Genomic DNA, 24,102 nt, shown 5'->3' with positions numbered 1-24,102 from the left:
GATATAAAAGTCAGAATTGCGAGATATAAAGTCAAAATTGCGAGATATAAAGTCAGAATTGTGAGATATAAAGTCAGAATGGCGAGATATAAAGTCAGAATGGCGAGATACAAGGTCAGAATTACGAGATATAAAAGTCAGAATTGCGCGATATAAAGTCGCAATTCTGAGAAAAAAAAGACGGAATTGAGCAATTCTTACTTTATATCTCGAAATTCTGACTTTATAACACATAATTGTCGAAATTCTGACATCTTTTCTCAGAATTGCGAGTTATCAGGCTAATTCTAAGGGGGAAAAAATACTAACTTTTATCCCCCTCAGAATAGTTTAAATCTCACAATTCTGACTTTATATCTTGTATTTCTGACTTTATATCTCACAATTCTGACTTTATATCACGCAATTCTGACTTTATATCACGCAATTCTGACTTTATATCTCGTAATTCTGACTTTATAACTAGCAATTCTTACTTTATATCTCGCAATTCTGACTTTATATCTCACAATTCTGACTTTATATCTCACAATTCTGACTTTATATCACGCAATTCTGACTTTATATCTCGCAATTCTGACTTTATATCTCGTAATTCTGACTTTATAACTAGCAATTCTTACTTTATATCTCTCAATTCTAACTTTATATCTCGCAATTCTGACTTTATATCACGCAATTCTGAATTTATATCTTGCAATTCTGACTTTATAACTAGCAATTCTGACTTTATATCTCACAATTCTGACTTAATAACTAGCAATTCTTACTTTATATCTCGCAATTCTTACTTTATATCTCGCAATTCTGACTTTTTATCTCGCAATTCTGACTTTTTATCTCGCAATTCTGACTTTATAACCAGCAATTCTGACTTTATATCGCGCAATTCTGACTTTATATCGCGCAATTCTGACTTTATATCTCGGAATTCTGACTTTACATCTTGCAATTCTGAGAAATAAAGTCAGAATTGTGAGATGTAAACTCGCAATTGTGAGAAAAAAGTCAGAATTGTGAGATAAAAATTCGCAATCGTAATTACCTTTTTTTATTTTTCATTCTGTGCCGGAAACAAGCTTCCATAATTAACAATGTGATTACATGAAGTAGAAAAAAAAAACTTAAAAAAAAAATGTTCTGTCTTCTGAGAGATGGTCCACCATCAGGCTAAATATAGGCTCTTTAAAGCTACACAAAATGTGTAAATGCATAGAAATAAACAGACAGCCCACTTCCCTGTTTTTCGGATTTTGGAAGATGTGATAACAGTTGAAATGGTTGTCGTAAAGGCAAGAGCAACACACCGCTAATCCCAATGTAGACTGTCCCTCTGTCACCTAGCAGCAGCAGCGCCACGTCAGACACGTTTCTGGTGTGCAAAGACACAGAAAACGCGACGCAGCCGCCACACAGCTGACACGCAACAGAAACGCCACCCTCACACCACGCAGTCAGTGTGTCTCCGGCCTAAACTTGATTTTAACTGTATATCTATCCCTCAAATTGGATTGAATTGATTGAAAGGTAAATGTAAATTTTCTTTCCCATGCGTCATCCTTCATTTATAATAGGAGAAATCTGCGCTAGTTAATGGAGAGTTCAGGAGCAAACACAATACTTCTAGGCCCAGCCGTCAGACTTCCATAACACAATAAAGAAAAGCAGTACTGTTTACCCAGTAGCCCAATGTGTTTACAATAAATGTTGAACTGCAACAATAGCTCTGGGATGCCACACCTTGCATGGATTTATGTTGCAATGTGACAGGTGATGAAGTGAAACCAGCTTCATTTAGAAAGAAGACAGCTGACTGGCCAGGAAACAGCTGCAACCATAATGGTTGTGGTTTTCCAAGTCACATGATGGAAGACATTGTTTCCAGCTATCGATAGATTTATCATTCAAGTGTGAGCATTTCAGTGTAGAAATGCATAGTTTTTAATAAGATCCTAAACATTGCAAAGCACAAACACTTTGTCTCTATGAAATACAAGCATTTAAATCTTTTTAAAGGGGCCCTATTATGCGTTCACTTTTTCAATTTTACTCCCACGAAATATGCAAAAAGGGGACGAGGCCTGGCTGAGCAGCTTTAGTCCCGTAGACAGGTCTTAACAGCTTTTAGTTACAGCGTTCAGGAACCATTAACTATGAACTAAATTAATATTACTATTACTAGTAAAGTTACCGGGTACCGGACATTTTCTGACCGGTTCCCAACTCCCAACATGCACAGTTGCACACGCACACACATCTGTGCAACTGTCATTGTATTGTAGCCTACATCAGCGTTACATTATCTCATCCCATCTCACCAACAGTTTAATACTCGCACATCCAAACGTAGTCGGAAAAGGGCCTCGTCTTCTTTCTGATCGCATGAACGTTACGAAACAACAGTCGCTGTCATAAATCAGCCGCTCACGAACCTTGCCATTGCCGCCAATTGTCCACTTTGTATTAAAATGTCTTCTTTTACTTTTCTTTTTCTCATCCTCATCCGTTGGTTATTTGTTTCAGCTGGCCACTTTACCCCAGTGATGTGCCGCCACATTTTAGCTAAAGTCCAACGCAATGGCGGACTTCGTTGAAATGTAAAAATTCTAATGAATCACTCAATTCTCATTGGCTACCTGCCAATGTGGCAGTGTTACCAATATTTTGCCAATAGCAAAATTCACCCACATTTGGCAGGTGGTCGGGTGTTAATTTCAGGCCCTGGTGACAGTCCCTAGCCAATCATTTCATTCATTCCAAATGGAAAGAATAGCTGTGTTTATTGCAGCCCTGAGAGGACTACAGACACTCGATTTTTATACTCTCCTTTTCAGAGTACTTACATTTTAGATATTTATTGGTATATAAAGACAGTTTAAAGGAATTTGGGACAAAGTGTTTTAGAAACAAACTGCCAACCCTGCCTTTAAGATGTAGCAAGCATACAGATAACCATTCATACTTTTACTGAAATTGGAAAAATATGAACATGAATATGTAATTGCTTTACCTCCTCGTTGGGTGCCATGGCTCTGTTGGGGTACTGGTCCGTGGTATCGCTACCCAGGGTTTTGTAGTAATCCCCAGTGCTGGGCTGCTTGCTGAAGCTACGAGACTTCCGATTAGAGTCGACTCTTCGAAGTCTTTCGTGGCTCTCGCCAGGATTCAACTCCTGCCGAAATGAACAGCACATATTCAGAGATGGAAACACGATAAAATGCTCAATTTTAACAATCAGTGATTGAAAGAAAATCATACAAATCAATCACTTCATTTCAATGTTGGGGAGCGTGTCTATGGTCTATGGCCCTTGTATTAATATTTGGATAATGGTTAAATTCTGAGGGCCCTATCTTGCACCCGGCACAAATGACTTTATACACTGACGCATAGGGCTGGGTATTGAGACAAATTTCACAATTCGATTCGATTTCGATTCACAAGCTTGCAATTCGATTCAATTTCGATTACGATTCGATTCGATTCAATATTGATTATTTTGGATATCAGTTACAATAAATGGCAATTTTTCTAAAGGGAATCAAATCTCTTAACTAATGCTGTAAACTATGAGAGTCTAGTTGTAGCCTACTAGGCTTCATTAGCCTAATATGAAGGTAATAGTTAACTGTTTTGTAGCTATATACAAACATTTAAATTACAATTTTATTTATTTTATAATAAGAAGATTATATGGAATATAAACATATAAATAGTGGCTGTCATAAAAACTTGCCTGATTTATTCAAATATGCATTAAATATGGGAGAACATTAAGATTATAATGCATATGTAATATGGTGTATATATTTAGCAAAATGCTCCTCTCTAGAGTTATTTTTTCTAGCTGACTAACGAGTTTATGTGGGTTTTCTGAGGTAAATATGACGATACATGACATTGATTACAAGCTGTTTAACTGACGTCTTTCCACGGTTGAAACGCTGATTGAGCGAATCAATGTGACATGACACGGATTTCGATAAGCTGTACTCTATCTTTTAACACACTTTCAGATGCTCATTCATGTTTATTTCGCGCTGTAACTGGTATTATTAACCCGGAAGAGAGATCAGCGCTGCTGCTTCTCTTGAGCTGCGCCAGAGCGATCTCACGCCACAGCGAAAACGTTATTTATGATTTTAAATATCTAAGGAAAATGGACGTAATTTGAAAATTGAGACTTTGTTTCATATTAATAACAAAGGACAAAGATTATTGCGATTTTTTTGGATGCGTGCAGCCACGATACAATTTTCCATTAATTCAAATGAAACAGGATGACTAATCGATTTTTGAGATTTAAGAATCGATATTGGTTCGTAAAAAACATATTTATTACCCAGCCCTACTGACGCATGTATCATTCCTATTTTGCACCCACGCAATATGAGCATTTCCCTCCACAGACGCAAGTCAGTAAACTAAGCTTGCGCTCCCTGGGCGGGTCGGCACAAAAAGGAGGCGTGTTTCGGCGCAAACCCTGGTGCTATTTTGACCAGAAAAAACCTGGTTTAAAGTCCGTGGCGCGTTTCACGTTGTTCATAATAATATTTTAAGCGCGCATGCTTGGCCAATGGCCATAATGTAGCAGGTGCACAATGTGCATACACTTTGATTCTCTCATCAACACAGATGCAGCAGTTTTTATTTTTTGCAAATCATACATTATAACAAGGCAACATATTAACACATGAGGGAAATCATTGTGGTGTCCACGAAGATGTAAAAAAATATAGATTGTGGTAATGACAGATCAGACCTGTTTGCCCAACAGTGGCAAGACACATATGTATATAAGGACATCTGACAAATTAGTTTGTCCATCAAGAACCAGGAAAAAAAATCTCCGATCCCCATACAACGTCACTTCTCTGTCTTTCACTGCCCTGACAAGAACGTCGGTCTGTGAACCGCTTATGACGCGCTAATCCGCCATGCAACATGCGCACCTGCTCTGAAAGGGTATGTTGGATGACGTTCAGGGGTGTGTTTCCCGTACAACGACGTAGTTCACTGTTTCACTACCATAGTACGATGCATCGTTGGAAAAATCAACTAGCTATTCACGGCTGTTTTCCGAAACTGTCGCAAAGTATCGTTCAACCACGTTGGTTTCGCACATGGTGGAATAATAACTGCTTTGAATAAAACTGTTTGAGATCCAATTAACGCTAGATTTGTTTTATATAAATGACAGACATGTAATTTGAGGACTATTTCTAATTGTTCTCAGTTGTTTTGCTTTATTAGCAGACTCAATATTTGGCTCGTTCTTACATAGTAGAGCACGTTCGCACATGCGCACTCTTCAAACACGTTACTTAAAAAAAAATTGAAAAACTAAAAGACGTAAATTACATTTGTATGTATTCTAAATAAAAGGCACCGGTTGTACTGAATGTCAGCTTGCTTATTTTGCTCAAGATAAGGATTTATTACCTCCAAATGTGTTGCAATATAGAAACGATACCTCTAACCACAGGTCGAGAGCTGTCGTTCAAACCACACAACTTTGCGATGCTGTTTGCGAATGTTCGTTGGAACGATGGTTTCGGGAAACACCGACTCGTTAAACTATGCAGATAACGACGGAACTTGCGACCATAGTTGGCTAACGATGCTTTCGGGAAACACACCCCTGGTTGGTTTATTTGACGTCATGCCCAAATCACACCTATGAATAATGAAGTTACTTCAGACCAACCGCTTTTAAACTTGCGTCAGGTGCATGAGTCATTTATCCCGCCGATAAAATAGCAACAGCGCCCAAGATCCGCCCACAAAGTTACTTGCTCTTTGCGCTTGATTTCAGATCGTTAAAATAGGGCCCTAAGAGTTTTAAAGTCACCATGAAATCAAAATTGACAAATCATATATATAAAAAAGCCTTTTTTGCATTATTCTTCAATAATAACTCCCTCTTGCAAACAAATCTCTTCCAATGATCCAATGATCCAATCAATTCCAGATAAACAAAATCAAGTTCTGCCCTACATTTTTCATCACAATTGGGAAGAAAAGATTATTGCAACTTCTGTTTTTATGCAGATTTTAAAGGGTTAGTTAAAAAAAATGTAATCAATTACTTTGGTTACCTCAGTAATTGGTTACTCGATGATTTGGAAATTATTGTTCCAAACCAGTAAGTCTTTCATTCATCTTTGAAAAACAAATTAAGATTTTTTACATTTAAAAATTGTCCCTCCATTGACTGCCCATGCAACTACCAATTTGTTGCGTTAACTAATCAACTAATAGTAAAACTAATCAATATGAATTGTGAAATTTGAAATTTTCTGAAGATACTCGATCGCATTATATATGAACAAATTGAATTAAGGCTTTTACTCAAATATAAAGGTTGATTGGAGAACAGAAGCTCAACCGTACTTGCATGATGCATAAGAACAAACCTCATTGGTTCTTGCGCGCAAACATGCTTGATCTTCGTTTACCACAACTGATGTGTGAGTAGACGAATGTTTGTGTGAATACGCTTAAATTAAATCTCTTCATCATATATAGTAATATTGTCTTTTCAGAAAATTTGGACTAAACCACTAGATTCATATGGATTGGTTTTACGATCTCTTTATGAAGAAAAAGTGGCAAAGAGGTAGTTGTGTGGACTTTCAATGGAGGCTCAGAAATTTATAAGAGTTCATGAAAATATCAAAAGTCTTATTGGTTTGAACGACCTGAGGGTGAGGAATTGATAAATTGATACATTTTTCGTTTCCATTGAAATGGTTTAACCATTGAAGTTAAAACAATATTTATACTGAGTACTGTGGACCTATTTCAATAATCCGTTAAAAATAGCATTTTTATAATTAAGTTGCACTATAAATATTTAAAGTGACTAAAACTTAACTGAATAGAGTGAAATCCTTAAAATTAGAAACATCATTTTAACATAAATCTTTTGCAGTCAATTACTAGCTAGCACAGCAGTAGTGCACATGCATGTGCTAACATAACTAGCAGATTAGCACTGTATTAGTTTGTGGACAATTATTGTGTTTTAAATAAAGCATCACTCAGCATTAATATAATCACAATATTCTTTGACCCATCCTTGACCTATAACCACAGACTCTACAACACTTCAACACAATGATAACCCTTAAAAGGATACTCCACTTTTTTTGGAAATAGGCTAATTTTACAAGAGTTAAGAGTAAAACAGTTGAGTTTTACCATTTTTGAATCCATTCAGCCGATTTTCTGATATTTAGAAGAATATCAGAAAGTTTCTGTAGGAATACTATGGAAGTCAATGGGACCAGAAACTGTCTGGGTTACTGATATTCTTCTATATTCTTCTAAATTCTTCTAATTTTTTTTTTTTTTTTTTTTTTTTTTTTACATTTACACTGCTTATACATTGTTAATTTTTAAAATTGTATATTTTAGGGAACTGGTCAACATTTTTGACACTTTTTAATAAATGTGTAAAGGTTTTTTTGTATTTTTGGAGGAGGGTTGTATCAAATTAAATATCTAAAATATGATGTTTATAAGAATTATATGAATATTATAAAAAATATTGCTTACATTTGTTTTAAAAGTCGAATACACTGTAAAAAAATTTTTTTTTCATGATTTGTAATAACAACATTTTTTCTTTTGTTAAATCAACTTAAATAATTTATAACACAATAGTTCGGATAACACAATACTTTGAGTTTCTGGTGATTAAATCGATCTCCTTCATTCTATTGACTCAATTTTTCTATTTCAATGAACTTCAAATTTTAAGGCAACCAGCTTAAGTTAAACCAACAATATTTGTTTTACAGTGTAGAAACTTATGCAACACACTGTTGAAGCTGCTGTCACTTTTTTAAATGACACGTCACCTTACATATTTGAATCCCAACTTCTCGCCCACACGAACGCCATGAAAAAGTGGTCAAATTAACTTTGTAAGTGACAGGCTTTAGTGTCAGTGTGAAATTTCTCATTTAATTTGTCAGGCTAGATTTTGACAATTCCCCTTCCCACTGTTGATATCACTGCTTGAAAAGGCCACAAACCAATGCCAGATCTCCTGTTCCAAATAACCTGAAACAGACTATTAATTGAAATTTCATCCCATATTAAAGTTGCTCCACTTTAGAAAAACCTGCCAAAATAAGCCACGTAAACTCTCAATAATTCCTCTTGAGTTGATGTGTTAAAGCCTCATGTGACCAGCTGATTTACCTGAAAACAAAAAGACTTTTCATGGCACAAAAGCTGAACCGTAACAAGGATTTCTAAGCCTCATCGTCTTAGAAGGCAAACAAAACAGCAGGCTAAAAAAGAGACTGTCTGACCCCTTGTATGTTGTTTCAGTATCAATGTACCAAACGGTTTCACTTTCTGAAGCTGTCACTCACTTGTTGTGTATGATAGTGAATCTTCATCACTGATCTAAACCCATCACCTGCCTTTAGTAAAGGCTTAACATCACAAAGACAACATTAGAGCAATCTCAGACGTGTTTTCAAGCCATTCTAGAAATTTCCAACACAAAAGGCAATGCTTTGTTTTCTCTCAAGATTTCCCTAATGCAAAGTCCTTGAATTTGCATAGTAATCAACCTTATGCAATGCAATTCCAAAGCAAACAATGTCACAGAATAGTTCAAGAAAAGCACCAAATGCGAGACAGTAATCAATTGTTATATTGTGATTTAAGGTACCTTTCATAAAAAAATAAAAAATATATATATTTTGGATATTTAAAAAAAAAGAAATACAGCAGAAAGCATATCAGCTCCCACATCTACAGCATGACAATGAATTTGATCATGGGTTTAAATTTCTCATGCCAGCTCTGAGGATGGTATCATCCATGCATCCAATTTGCATTGTAGTCTAAAGCACTGTCCTCCATGCAGAATTACTCCCAGTGTAACTCGATTCATCCCAGTGCAGATGGTTTGATTATCATACCTCAGGGAAAACGCTGCTTGAAAGGCTATAGCTGACCTCCATACAATGTGGACGGACCTGAGCCTATTTAAAACCTGCTGAATTTTTCATCACCAGTCACCAATACTTATTCTTCAGTTGTGACTGATCTAAAGAGTGTGTTAGATTGAGTGAAGAAAATGAAGACGCATATCTGATTATCCATTCAATGCATTTGAAAGGTTCTCTAGGCTATCACAGGTTACTAACCAACCAACCAGAGGTTATCATACAATAACTAAACATAAGTAACTGAAAGTCTGGAAAACATTCCCGACAAAAAACGTCCATGCATTGCAGATGCAAAGACAATTACATAATCACACACAAAGCTGGAATATTTACACGTAACAAAACCAACACAGTTTTAACGCTGGCCACCATAACAAAATAACACTGAATAGCAGTCTTACCCTTCCTGACTGCCCTTATTTCTTTCCACAGTACGCGAAGGTTTAAACTGAGAGCCGGTAGATGCACAGGTGTCACAGGATCTCCATTCTACTGTGAGTCATTCTACCTGACACACGACTTGCCTTTCCCCGCCCCCTTTCAAACAATCACATCCCAGAGCCATGACTTCACTGCTCACCTGTTAACCAACCACAGGTCACGGCGCTCATGGGCTCTTATGCAAACCATTGTGACACAGTGGCTAAGCATGGCCGTTCCGACTCGGCTTTCTCACCGGTCCAAGGATTGCATTATGCACACCGGCCACCGAAGGGAATCTGATTACAAATAAAAGTGGAGATCTCTCTCAAAGGTAGTGGATTTACAAAAAAAAAAAATAAGAGTGTAGCAGAACAGAAATGAAACATAATGTGAATCTTTTGTGTATAAAACACAAAGTGTATGTATGAATGAAGTGGCGATTTTGGATTAAAAAATAAGCCTGAAAGTGAACTCAAGTGAACTTGTATAGCATTCTACTGTACGTCGAATGAATCATAGCCTAATATGGGCCTGAGTTACTAAATGGTGTGGTATTCAAATATATTAGAGCTCTATACACAAACTAACCTTGAGCAAGGTGAATAGACTAAACACAACCCAGAACTGTCAGTATGCGGTTGCTAGGCATACTTCTTTTACCATGGTATTCAAGCAAGGGGACGTTTCTTCCAATGATATCCCCTTCAAACTTTTTGATAAATGAATATGTTTGTGTTCGAATAAGCGAAAAATAAACAGTATGTATTATGTTTCTTTATAAGAGTATTATTCACCTCTTCACGTAACGTGAGTATATGTGATTATTACAAATACATATGAATGTTATATCTCTATGTTATATGAGCATTGCACACCTCACCTGTAAGGTTGGAAAAATTATATTTCTGATATGCAGTAAGAATATAGAGAAAAATGATAATAGCAGCATTGAAAATTTGATGAGATGTTCAAATTGAAATATTTTGAGTTTGAGTATTTGACAAATTGTTTGACATTGCTGCGATCTCTACTGAAACTTTAGATGTTAAGGTCTCCCTTTGCTCTTCATTCATTACCATTTCTGTCAACTTAGATAATATACATGTGATATATGTCACTTTTTTAAAATAAATTCAATCTTGAAATGCTCCATTTCCTGAAAAGTACATGCAATCTGTTAAGTAAGTGTATGATTGTCATCTCTAAATCGCGCCTCACAATCACACCCTCCCAACAGCATTGCAACAGCTCTTCTCATAAAGGCTTTGACCATAAAAGGAAAAGCAGACTGCATATGATTTGAGACGACAGGTTCCAGAGGATTTATTCATGTCTCATTAAAGTTTTTTGTTTTTCATTAGAAGTAGACTACATTTTTGCTCTATGAAATTAATTATGTACGGACTTAGTCATGATTTGGTCATGGAATATTTATATAATGTACTCTATAACATGTTTTCCAGTTTTTCAGTCACAAATATTTAAGAAATGTGATTTACTTGAAACAGAATTCCCAAGAGTCAAGTGCTGAGTTATATTTACACCCATTAAAAACTATATCCCATAATCCTTATTATATTATTGTCACATAACTATATTATATCATCATGTTACTAACAACAAAGTGGTTGAAATAACTTTAAAATCGAAATACATCATGTTGACTTGACGTTTTTAACAGTGAATTTCAAGGCATTTCAGAGGGTTAATGGCATAAATACATATTTAAAGGGATAGTCCACTTTGAAATTATTTTTTGGTATGTTTTAGCTTACCTCAAGGGCATCCAAGATGTTGTCTTTGTTTCCACAGTAGTTTCAATTTTGATATTTTTAGGTCAAACCGTTCTTGTCTGTCAGTCATATAATGGAGGTGTATGGTCACCACCTCAAAGAGCATGCACAGAGAAGTTTAAATTAAATATGATTTTATGACTCGTAAATGTAAGTACACTTTGATGGCCTAAGACATGAAACGAGCGGTTTGTGTGAGAAAACGAACAGTATTTATATCGTTTTTACCTCTTGTAACCACAACCATGTCCAAGTACTCTGAGGGCAAAGGCGTTTCGGTCTGCGCATGTGCCGGAAGTGATCTCTCTCGCGTGTGTACGTCACTCATTGTTTACACAGACTTTTCGGAAGTGCTACCCTTCACTGTGAAGATCTAAACATATTTAGATATATAGGAAATTGCAATGGAAGATGATTTTGATATATAGACAACGTTGATTTTTGAGAACGTGGACATGGCTGTGGTTACAAGAGGTAAAAACGATATAAACACTGTCCGTTTTCTCACACAAACCGCTCGTTTCGTGTCGTAGGCCATCAATGTGTACTTACATTTACGAGTCATTAAATCATGTTTTATTTGGACTTCTCTGTCCATGCTCTTGGGTGGTGACCATAGACCTCCATTATATGACTGACAGACACGAACGGTTTGACCTAAAAATATCAAAATTGAAAATACTGCGGAAACAAAGACAACTACATCTTGGATGCCCTTGAGGTAAGCTAAAACATTTAAAAAATAATTTCAAAGTGAACTATCCCTTTAAGCACATATATTAATTCTAAATAAAGGAGTTATATTGGATAAAACTGTAGACAGACAACATTAGTAAGTGATTCTTATAAACTAGGATGCTATATTTTCAAAAAATATGCATATTTTAATATCTATTATCCATTGACTGATGTACAGTAAGTGCATTCCTGTGAACAACACATTTACATGTATTAAAATTTGAGGGATATTTTTTTCCGCATCTGTGCTACTGAATGCCTAGCAATTATTATCTCCTAAAAAGCGTGGGAATTTCTAAAGTTGCCACATCCCTAGGATACACTAAACATACAGGGACAATTTTTCTTCTAGAGAGACTAATCCCCGTCTCTGCTCGATGGCCCAGTGGAAGAGATACTGTCTCACAGGAGAGACATGGATCAGGCAGAGGGTCAGAAGTCATAGACAGGGTCTAGCTGAAGGGTCTAGCATTGTGTTTGGTGGATAAAGTAGTAACGGATGCCACTGAAGTGTTGTGGGAAATTACTTGGATTACAATATTGCTTTACTCCTTAAAAAGTACTAATTGCATCACTTAGTTACTTTTTATGGAAAGTAATGCATCATGTTGCTTGTTTGTTTTTTAATATCACAAATAAATATAAAAGTTCTATTTTTGGCAAATGTAAAGACCAAACACCTACACATTCAAAACACACCAAACGTGAAATTGAAAAAGCCTCAGGCTGAAGGAAATGCAAATCCACGCCTGTAGAGGGCGCAGCTCAAACAAACCTGCCAACTGTGCGGCCGCTGGAGAAAAGAGTTTAGTCACACTTTATAAGAAGTATACAGTAATAAAGTGCTTACAAACTTACTAGTTTTTTAATTGCTAAAACACTAAATCCCATTCTTTGAACCAAATTCTCAAAAGCCTAAACTAATTTTTCGAATAAATCTACATCTGTGTTTAACTTTTGTCTGCCTGTGTTTAGCGTTTAGAAACATGAATGCATCACAGTGCAAATTGTGTTTTAGTGAGTGAGAATGTGTTTAGAGTTTTGCAAAAAGATTGATGTAGTTTTATTCGAAAAATTGGTTTAACATAAAGGATGGTTTAAAGCACTAAACTTAACATAACATCTAAAGAGAACGATTTACTCAGTGTAACCAATGAACAATTCCTTTACTACGAGCTAATTAAACTATACTAATTGAGTTAAAGGTACAATCTGTCATTTTTTCACCGCCAGAGGACGCATTTTCAAAACAATAACAAAGGCGGAGCTTGATGACGCTAGGAACGCTGAGAAATATCGTTTTCACCATCCAGAGATGTATGGAATTCACGAATCATATAAATCATAGCCTATATCAGCTAATATATTAGTTTTTGTATTACTTGTACATTTGATCATTTGAGAAAGTTAATGTATGTGTACAATAAATCATATTTGTTTACCTGTCTATTAAAACACATGCGAGAGCATGCGAAGATCTCTCCATCTCGAAAGTGCCGCGTTGATATTTATCCTTCTTGTTTTATTTCCAACACTATCTCACGACCAATTCGTACGAATTCGACGAATGATTAAAAAGTGTCTAATTTGTCTAAACCCACGTGATGGTTAAGTTTAGGGGCGGGGTAAGGGGTAGGTCATTCGTATGAATTCATACGAGTAGGCCAATTCGTAAAATATGTACGATTTAGCAAAATCATACTAATTCATACAAGTGAGGTCGTATGAATTGTTACGATTTAGTCACTTTTTAATCATTCGTCGAATTCGTACGACTTGGTCGTGAGATCGGGTTGTTTATTTCTCCGTTTGTCCCAAAGCATGCTTGCCTTAGTTGACCTACATTTAAGTTTTTAGGGGATTTGAGGAATTACTGAATCTGTTTATGTGCAAGCAAGATGAGTAATGCTCACATTTAGTCTAAAACTAATATAATCATAATATAAACTGAAATGTGTTGTGAACCAAGCCAATGAAAATGAATACAAATTACACTCATTTTAAGTGTATAGATAATTTTGGGAGCATCTGAATACATATATTTATTGCATGCTAAGTGAAATGTTAAGTTCTGATGTTAGTTGGTACAATGGTAATCATGAAAACAAGGTTTGATAGGAAGAAACAAGCTATTACTTCAAATACTTGGCAAAAAGGCCTGACAAACAAGTGGATTATCTGCTCTTCATATTCCAAAGATGCCATTAGTACAGTTTAATGATCTGAAAATGTGTGTGTTGGGATGTGCTGGCATATCTGACAGTTTAATTAGTTAAATTAATGTCAAATCTGTCATGCAATGCATCAATAGAGCCTTTGGAGGGTCAGCTTGGCTAATGGAAGCCCTCATTAACGAGAACACAAAAGTAGCATTGTGTTTTTGTCTATATAAATGTGTTTGAGTCCATATCGTGTGTGTGCACCTGCTCTGGGCTTAGCCCCATTGTGTTTATTAGTGTGCACAGGGTTGTGTGTGTGTGTGTGTGTTTTTAGAACAGATTGAAGTTTGTTGGCCAGACAACAGAAGATGCACTGCTGGTCTGATTATCCAGCTTTCTAAGGTGCACCACCGTGTGCTATTTGTGACAAACCGCTGTGATTAAGTTTATGGATGATTAATTAGAACAAATTGTCTTGCTTTACTGTCAAAGCTAACTAAGGTGTTATCTTACACCTACATATGTATTTCATGCCAATTAAAAAGGGACGAGATTGTGGTAAGTGTATTAATTAGATGTAAAATCCACAGGGAACGCTTTGCTATTATGGGCCTATACGCAGAATACCTAAAGCTCTGTGGAATATTTAGTTACACAAGACTCAGATGGGATGCAACTAACTCGGAAAGCTGGTCTTTGTAATTAACTGAGCTGTATCATTATATCATATTGCTTGAATGCATTTATTTTAACTTTAAGTCATTAACATCAGAATAGTGGTTGAATATCATAAAATATTGTGGAATCGTATACACACACACACGCATCTATATATATATACACATCCATTTGATTCAAAACTTGTAAAAAATGTAAACAAATTACAATTACAAGCATTTAATTCAAAATGTATGAGTGCTGTGTATTCTATGTGTTTTTATGCTTATTACAGGTCAAGTCTAATGTAAGTGTATAGCACATTTCACATTACTTCGAAGTAGCTTTACAGACAATCATTATGTTAATGTTTATAATATTTTAATATCTTTATGCCTTGTCGCATTTAGCAGATTAGAAATGAGCAATAATATAGATTACATTTTGAGACTGTACAACCAATCAAGAAACAGGGATTTGCTAAATAATATATATCACCCTACACAAGTATACTGTATGTTTGATATATGGATAGATCAATTCAGGAAGTTGTGTCTCTTGTGCACTTCCCATGAATAGCGCTATTTTGCGTGCCATGCAGAGTTGCCTATGTAAAGCATTTTAAATCAGTCTCCATTTCATTTGGGCTGCCTTTTGTGTTGTTGTACAAGTTCATTTGCAATTCTGTTCTGATTGTGAGCCTAAGAAACACAAAAATAAGAGTCCCATATAAGCATATAGGATTATAGCTTTACTCACTTTTGTCCACTATTGTGCAGCAATTTATGTAAAGGCTTTTATTCTATACTGTCCATTAGTACAAATAAGATTCTTTTATGTTCTATGAATAAACAATGTGATTCAGGACTTTAATCCTCATGGCTTTATAATATCTGTTTGATCAACATGAAAACACTGCAGATGATGACTCACTAGAGGCCATGTGCTCTGCACTCCGAATGGATGAATTTTCAGTGTAGCTCTAGATGAAATAAACAATAATCTTATTTTTAAAAGGGTCATGAAATGCATTTACAGATCTTATGTTGTGTTTCTGGTAGGGGTGTAACGGTACACAAAAATCACGGTTTGGTACGTACCTCGGTTTTAAAGTCATGCACGGTTCGGTACGTTTTCGATACAGCAGAAAGAAAGAAATGCCAGAGAAATTTTCTTTTTGTTAAAAGAAAAAATATTTTTTCCTACATCTTGAAACTTTCAGGTTTATAAATGGGAATCATCTTTGAAGGATGAACAAATAATGTTTTGGTCATCACATTAAAAATAACATTTAAATATATATTTATTTATATAATATTTGAGTTTTGGAAAAAGAAGTGCTGGAAAAAGATGTGTCAAGTACTTGAAAGCATTTCACTATTCCAGCCAAACTGGTTCCAGTTAGTGTTCCTATATTAAATCCATGATGAATGTTGCTGGTCTGCGGACGTAAAGTATTACTAGTTCATTCAAGGCACAATGTTTCTCCTGGTTTCCACGTCAGCGCTGTTTGATCTAATAGAGATCTACGGTTAATAACGGAGAAATGTGAATGCTTCTCACTAGATCTCGCAGCGATGTTATTACTTCAGTGGCGAATTCAAATGTTTTCTTTACTGGATCTCTTAGCGCTGTGTAGTAACAGTGTCGTTTGATTGAGATCGGCTCACGCTGCACTAGGGTTGGGTATCGGTTGGGTTTTATCCGATACCAGTACCTACTCGGTATTTTTTAAACGGTTCCGGTGCCTAAACGGTTCTTGAAACGGTACTTAAGAAAACGAAACCGCACACACTTTGTCAAAAAAAATAATACCCCTTTATTTACAGGGCCAAACTGGACACAATATTAACTTATAAATACAAGTAACATATGGTAGCCTAATAATAAATAAACCAATATAAAATAAAAGTTCATATTTACATAGTATCAAATAAAACAATATTATATCAAACAATGTAATTATACTGGAGATTAATAGAGATTAAGGGTAATATAATATCGACATGGCTACAGGTTCCCATGTTTTGTCTGCTTGAACTAGTCATGTAAGTTATCTTGTCATTTAGTTAAAGGGTTAGTTCACCCAAAAATGAAAATTAAGTCATTAATTACTCACCCCCATGCTGTTCCAACCCGGTAAGACCTTCGTTCATCTTCGGAACACAAATAAAGATATTTTTGATTGAATCTGAGAGCTGGATCAGTCCTATATAGGGAATGGGACTGGCTCTTGACGGCCCATAAAGTCATTAAAGAAAAGGTTTAAATATTCCATGTGCCTACAGCGGCTCAATTATAAGTTTATCAAGCGACGAGACTACTTTTTGTGCGAAAAAAACATAAATAACGACTTTATTCCACTATTTCATTACTTCCTTATGGGCGCATGCGCGAGAACTGAGACGAGGACGTTCTCATTCGTCTACTTCTTGTTACCGGCTGCTCACCGCTTAGGAGTATTACCGCCACCTACCGTATAAAATGATGATCCATATATAAGGCGCTCCGGATTATAAGGAACACTGTCGTTTTTGGAGAAGATTAAAGGCTTTTAAGTGCACCTTATAGTGCGGGAAATACGCAAATTGAAAAGCGTACAGCGCGCGTCTTCCTCTGCTTGTAAACAGAAAGTTTTGCGCTTCCAGCTATATCAGCACATCATCTTATACGGTAGGGGGCGGTAAAACTCCTAAGCGGTGAGCAGCCGGTAACAAGAAGTAAACAAATGAGAACGTCCTCGTCTCAGTTCTCGCGCATGCGCCAATAAGGAAGTAATGGAATAGTGGAATTAAGTCGTTATTTATGTTTTTTTCGCACAAAAAGTAGTCTCGTCGCTTGATAAACTTATAATTGAGCGGCTGTAGGCACATGAAATATTTAAACCTTTTCTTTAATGACTTTATGGGCCGTCAAGAGCCAGTCCCTTAGGAAGCCAATGGAAGAGTGATCCAGCTCTCGGATTCAATCAAAAATATCTTTATTTGTGTTCCGAAGATGAACGAAGGTCTTACAGGGTTTGTACAGCATGGGGGTGAGTAATTAATGACTTAATTTTCATTTTTGGGTGAACTAACCCTTTAAGCTCTTAGCCAGTTTGATATTTCGTTCCCACTGTGTCTTATACGCAGCTTTGAGTAAACATATGAAAGAGAACGTCTCTGTGTAACCCATGTTCTCTGAATAGGGAACGAGACGCTGCCAAATATCTTGCGCTGCCAACAAGCTTCCTTTTTCGGCAGAGAACTCTGAGGAGCAGATGATGCGCGCGCCAATATAATATGACGACGTGAGCATCAACACGGCGCGAATGGCGATTCTATATCCATAGACAATCGTTATTCTTTCTGACGCGTAATTTTCCACGTGAAATGCAGCCAAACATTTCACGTGTACATTTCACGTGTGTTTAATCTCCTCGCTATCAGCAGACGTTCCGGGAGTCTCCCGCATATTGATAACGGCTCCCGGATGATCGCAAATTAGTTCAAATCTCCCGGAATCTAGAGCGAGCGAGCAAGAGCGCGCGTGCAAGACAGATCAGACAGTGCTTCAATAAACCGTATAGTGCGCGCACGTCGAAGAGGGAGAGGGAGACAGCGAGAGACTGCGTGTGTGCGCCTCATGCCATAGACTCAGGAATCGAAATCAGGCACCGAAGTTTTCATTCTTATTCGGTCTGATTACTACCGTTTACGTCAGAACCGGTTCCCTATTGGAGCCGAGTTTCGGTACCTAACCCTACGCTGCACAGAATCAGATTTTGCTGGTCCGAACTGATAAACGATCCGTGAAGCACATAATGAGTAGCGCAGTTTCGTTCCACTTTCATTTCGCTTGCCATTTGATGTTGAGCAACGTTGTGGTGGCTGCGCCAGCGCGAATTTTGTCGGCAGGAAAAATGGTCCAATCAATCGTTAGGTTTGTATGCGTACTGAACCGGAATCCCTGAACCGAAACCGTTCAATACGAATACATGTACCGTTACACCCCTAGTTTCTGGACGTCAAATTCTTAACTCAAGCCTTTCTGTTATAAGGGCTCAAATGACAAATGACTTTCTAAGGCGAAGAAAAGGAAAACGTCTGGGTTATCTATTGTAATGTTACGTCAGTGACTCATCTCGCCTGAGAGCCCTATCACCTTCGTGTATCAACAGAAGCGGCCAATGGACATTGGCGAGTGAGATTTGCATCCCGAACCACGCTTGTGTTGTGGGTATAAGGAAGCGTGCAGGACTCATTCAGACGAGCCAGTGCCACACAGGGATTGTGGCGACGGGATGTAACGTCTCTGTCCCCTCTTCTTTTTATAATACGTAACCTAGAGGTTCCCATTCAGGCAGTCACTACGAGTTATGTCAGTGACTGTCAAAATGGGGTGCTGTGCCCTGTACCTGAGCGGAATGAACCTGGGAGCCTGATTCCCAGAACTCACGAGAAGCACGAGTCCTGGGAATCAGGTCTAGATGGGTCAATAGAGCGCAACCAGCAAGACCTGATCCTCGTCCTCCCTGACCTTGCACAGGGTCTGGACGAGTAGGCTCACTGGGGAAAACGCATACTTGCGTAGGCCCCAGAGTCAGCAGTGTGCCAGTGTATCCATGCCGAGGGTCCCCTCGGTCAGCGAATAGAACGACTGGCAGTGGGACATGTCCGGAGCGGCAAACAGGTCCACCTGAGTGCCTCCAAATCAGTTGGATCACCTGGGGGTGGAGTCTCGAATCTTCCGGGAGTGTGAGCTGTCGGCTGCATGATTGAGCTCGCCCGGATGCTTGTCCTGCAGCCACGGTAGAAACCAGCAAAGGCAAGGAATACTGCTAGCAACTCGAGGCAATAGATATGTCAATGCCGTAGAGGTCCTGTCCACGAGTCCGAGGCAGAATGCCCGTTGCACACGCGGAGGCATCTGTTGAGACAAGAACATGCTTGGACACTTGTTCTAGGGGGACTCACTCCGGCCCATAGTCTGACCACAGTCTGAAAGCTTGGTGGCAAGTCGGATGCGATGATTACTTGGAGCCAGCCACAGTGCCATGCCCATCTCGGGGCCGGTTGTGTAGCCAGTGCTTAAGCGGGCTCATATGAAGCAAACAGAGCGGCGTGACCGCGGCAGCGGATGCCACATGCCCCTGGAGCCTATGAAATCATTTCAGTGGAACTGCTGTCCTGCCTTTGAAGGAATTCAAGCAGTTCAGCACTGACTGACCATGCATGTTCGTGAGACGACCAGAGAATGCGTCCTTCAGGTCGATCGCTGAAAACCGATCTTAAGAGTGAAAGCATTCGAGAAGGCGTTTCTGCGTAGCATTTTGAACAGAGGCCGATTCAAAACATGCAGATCCCTGATTGGTCGAAACCCACCACTCTTCTTGGGTATCTTGCACTAGCAAAGCTCCCAGACACCAAACAAGCAAGACGAGAGGGACCACTGTCGATAGAAAACGGGGGATGAAGCGTCGTTCTGTGATAATTTGGATAAAATGGATAATTGGCGCCAACATGCTTCCATAATGCCAAAGTTCTTCATGCACATCTGGGAAGAAAGGCACAGGGTGGGGAAAGGCGCTTTCCATGTCGCACTTCGCCCCCAGAAACCAATCATACAGGGCGAGCTCAATCATGCAGCCGACAGCTCACACTCCCGGAGGATTCGAGACTCCACCCCCATCACTCAGAACGAATCCGAATGCAGATAGCTGTCAACTCAATCGGATTTAGCAATGAGCACAAACTATTACAGTTTACCTAGCAGAAGCGCCCTTGCTGAATCCTCGGTCTTCCCAGGTGTTGAGCAGACACACAGCTGTGTTTTTACACACAGCAGCTGGGCAACAGCAAATGAGACTCAAGCCTTTACGAGAAAGGCGAGTCGTGACCAGCGTGCCGACATGGTCAAGTTCTCATGCAAGAAAATTAATGAATGACAGAGATTTCATTTTTGGGTGAACTTGCCCTTTAAATATGTATTTGCTTATCATTTTGTCAACTTTTAAAAGTAAACTTGCATATAGATGGCCTAACAGACATGACCTAAAGTCACTAAGTCACAGATTTTGAGAATGAGTCGTTGGGAACCGAGGAGGACATTTTGAGAGTACATTAAGTATAAAGTATTTTTTTATAGAGTATTTTAAAGATTAATTAAAATGCTATTTTTTTTTTAAGATATTACAACAAGATCAATGTCTTAAAGGGACACTTCACCCATTTGCATTAAGCTTTGTATCTTTAGAAACCCAATCATATTTTTGAATGGTCATGTTTATTCCCTTATTTTCCCCTGAGACGGGAGAAATAAGGATTTCAGTGTTTTACTTACTGCTTATTATGACGTAAAAATCGTCATTTTGCATCATAATAAGCAGGAAGTCACATTTCATTGAAAAGTGTAGCGACTACAAACATTAGCTCCTCATTATTCAAGGGTGTGGGACCCACTCACCCTACAGGCCTACAGATCAATGGGTGGGACCTCACTTGCAGATACTGAATCAATATCAGCCATCTTGAAGCTAAGCTAACAAGTGCTGTGGAGATAGGAAGTTATGACAATGACAGAAGGAACTAAACATGATATGGAAGAGGATTTTGAAATCCTGCTGCTCGATTCCAATGTTCGTGGCTATCTTTACAAGCCGCAATATACTGTAAGTTAGTGAAGAGCAGCTGAGGCTGTCGCGGACAAGGAGCCCGGACTGCCTCGAGCTGGGCAGACTGCTGTGCATGTGCTCTCGCTGTGTGCTACGAACACAAATATAGTCCGTCCGCTGCAGAGAATTTCAACAATGGCAATTTCTCCTGGACGAAATCTCCTGCGCCGCTCTCACGTCTCTTGTCCTGCTCGCCACAGCCAATTAACTAGAAATTTTGTGTGAAATGAATTTAAAACTCTGGTGACAGCTAACGTTAGCCTTGTAGACGAAACAATGATTTATCTGATGTGTGCGCTGTTCCGGATTAGTGGGCGTGGCTTGTGGAGCTGTGCAATGTGGTGCATTGTGGGAGTTGTTGTCTTACATACAAATGCGCCCTTCGGTTATTTTCTGTCTTTTCTCGGTCAAGAGGGCACCAAATAAAAAAATTATTTTACATTTCGACTCTGATATGATCCACTTTCAATAAAGATTAATGTTGAATTCTGCTTTGTAGTATTACACAAGGTGATCCTAAAAGGAGGATGCACAAAACAACTAGAAAATGTATAGCATACCTCTTTTTTGACAGCTTCATTCTCCACTCTCCGAAGGTTCCTCTTCACCTTCAAGTATTCGGCGGACGCTTCCTCCTCTGGTGGTTTGGGTGGGGGGTAGGCAGGTGGCGGGGGTGGTGACTGGGAAAAATTGGACGGAGGTGGGGGTGGGGGAAACGTTGGAGGGGGTGGCAGGTGTGACGGGTCCTTTGCATTCTGGGAGTTTCCTGCTACATCAGGGTTCAGCATGTCCATATAGGTCTGCATGTCTGTAATGGTCGAATCTGCACCTCCTGTAATAAAACATGTTTCTTTAATAATATGTATTGATTTAGTAAAACATCAAAAAAATCTTATTTAGTAAATAAAGTAATGTAGTGTAATTATTACCATATTACAGTATATTCATAAAAATATTTCAATGTGATATTTTACACGTGATATTTACAATATTATAAATATAGTCTCTTATAATATTGTCACTAAATTGTTTGTATTCACTGCAGTTTTTTCTACTTTTACTCCGTTGGCTGGTGTGTTATTTTTCATTTATCTATTTAATATGTAATTTTTAAATTCTTTCTTTCTTACTTGGATATTTAATTTTAGCCACAGAAGTTAATGACTAACTATAGTAACTGTAATTATTTCCCTCAATACTAATCTAAACTCACAGAGGCAGAGCTATGGATACTACTAGGTTGTGATATAGTTTATATAATATATTATGTAATATATTTGACATAATATATCATGTAATATATCTTATTCTTATTATTCAATAATATTATTCATTTTCAGTTCTTGATTAATTGTATTTATTTATTTTAGTCCTTGCCACGCTTGGAAAACTTGGTATTCACAGAGCTTACTCCAATCACTATGTCATCTAGGTTCTATCTAATAAGGCTTGTAGGCTTGGACATACCTCATTCTTAATTGTTACCACTGTTCGACATTTTAGAATAATAATCATTGTAAGTAATCAAAACTATAAACACTAAATGTAAATATGGGAATGTTGTAGCGGTGAACATTTTTTAAATAAATCAAAAGGTTTTATTAAGATCATAAAAAAAAAATTCAACTTCTGACTGCTAGTGAAAGTATAAAAATCTATCCCACTGTTTCAACAATTACTGTTTCAAAATGTGTCCACTAGAGGACATTACTGGGAAGGCTCACAGCATGTTTCCTAGACAATGCTATGGCAACATGTTTCTGAATGAGTTCTGCTTCAGCGAGCTCAGCTTTTCCCACCATTGTTAAGACAATGCTTCAATCATACTGCACATGGGGTATTTTCACATGGTACAACATTTTGTATCAAGTAAAAAAAAATAAATGGTTAAAAATGTTCAAAGTATGGGGTTGGTAAGTTTTTGTTTATCTCATATGCTCATCAAGCCAGCATTTCATCAAAAATACAGTAAAAACTGAATTTATTTTGAAATATTATTACAATTTAAATGAACTGTTTTCTATTTTAATATATTTTTAAATTATTCCTGTGATGGCAAAGCTACATTTTCAGCATCATTACTCTACACTCTTAGAAGAAAAGGTTCTGTATAGAACCTTAAAAGGTTCTATCAGCGCTACGTATTTGGAACGTATTTGTCTATACAGAACCCTTTTTAAGGCATCAATAATAAGAACCCTTTAGGGTTCTTTGTAACCAGGAAAAAGGTTCTATATGGAACCTTTTGGGTTCATTCATCCCTTTCCGGAATAAATATGTCATATTATTGACAAACATCAGGACCCTAAAATGTATTTATGAATGCATGTGAATGATCACAAAATTCGAGATATGGGGGTTAGAAAATTTATATATTTATATAATTTTAAGTAGTTAATCAATATCACACGAAGAGTGCCATTTCAGTTTTTCTCCTCCAAAAATCAGCATGATTAAAATGTGATATTAAATTACTACAACATTTTAATAAACAATAATATAAGTACAAAATGTGGCAGAATAATGTAATATATGAATGAATAATTGTGCCAAAAGGGTTCTTTCTTGTCATCATAGAACCTTATTTTGTCAAAAAACGTTCTTTGGAGTTAAGTAAAGAACCCTATGCTTCATAATAGAACCCCAATGAACTCTTTTTTCTAAGAGTGTAGTCTTTAGTGACACATGATCCTTCAAAAATCATT

The 24,102-nt window shown here is 37.5% G+C and overlaps 1 protein-coding gene across 2 annotated transcripts in view; it reads right to left on the bottom strand.

Moving 5' to 3' along the window:
- espn (espin) overlaps positions 1-24,102 on the bottom strand; it is a 93,440-nt gene that overhangs the window by 39,257 nt on the left and 30,081 nt on the right. For both annotated transcript variants that reach the window (XM_089119337.1, XM_089119338.1), the window contains 2 exons: positions 21,958-22,229; positions 3,011-3,172 (listed from right to left, as the gene is read on the bottom strand). In XM_089119337.1, the coding sequence (XP_088975463.1) occupies positions 3,011-3,172; positions 21,958-22,229 (434 nt within the window). The remainder of the gene's footprint in view (positions 1-3,010; positions 3,173-21,957; positions 22,230-24,102) is intronic.

This window comes from Pimephales promelas, chromosome 14 (assembly GCF_988280905.1).
Source record: "Pimephales promelas chromosome 14, fPimPro1.hap1.1, whole genome shotgun sequence".
In the NCBI taxonomy this organism is placed as follows: Eukaryota; Metazoa; Chordata; class Actinopteri; order Cypriniformes; family Leuciscidae; genus Pimephales; species Pimephales promelas.
Note: the sequence above shows the minus strand (reverse complement) of the source record. Positions and strands in the feature narration are given on the sequence as shown.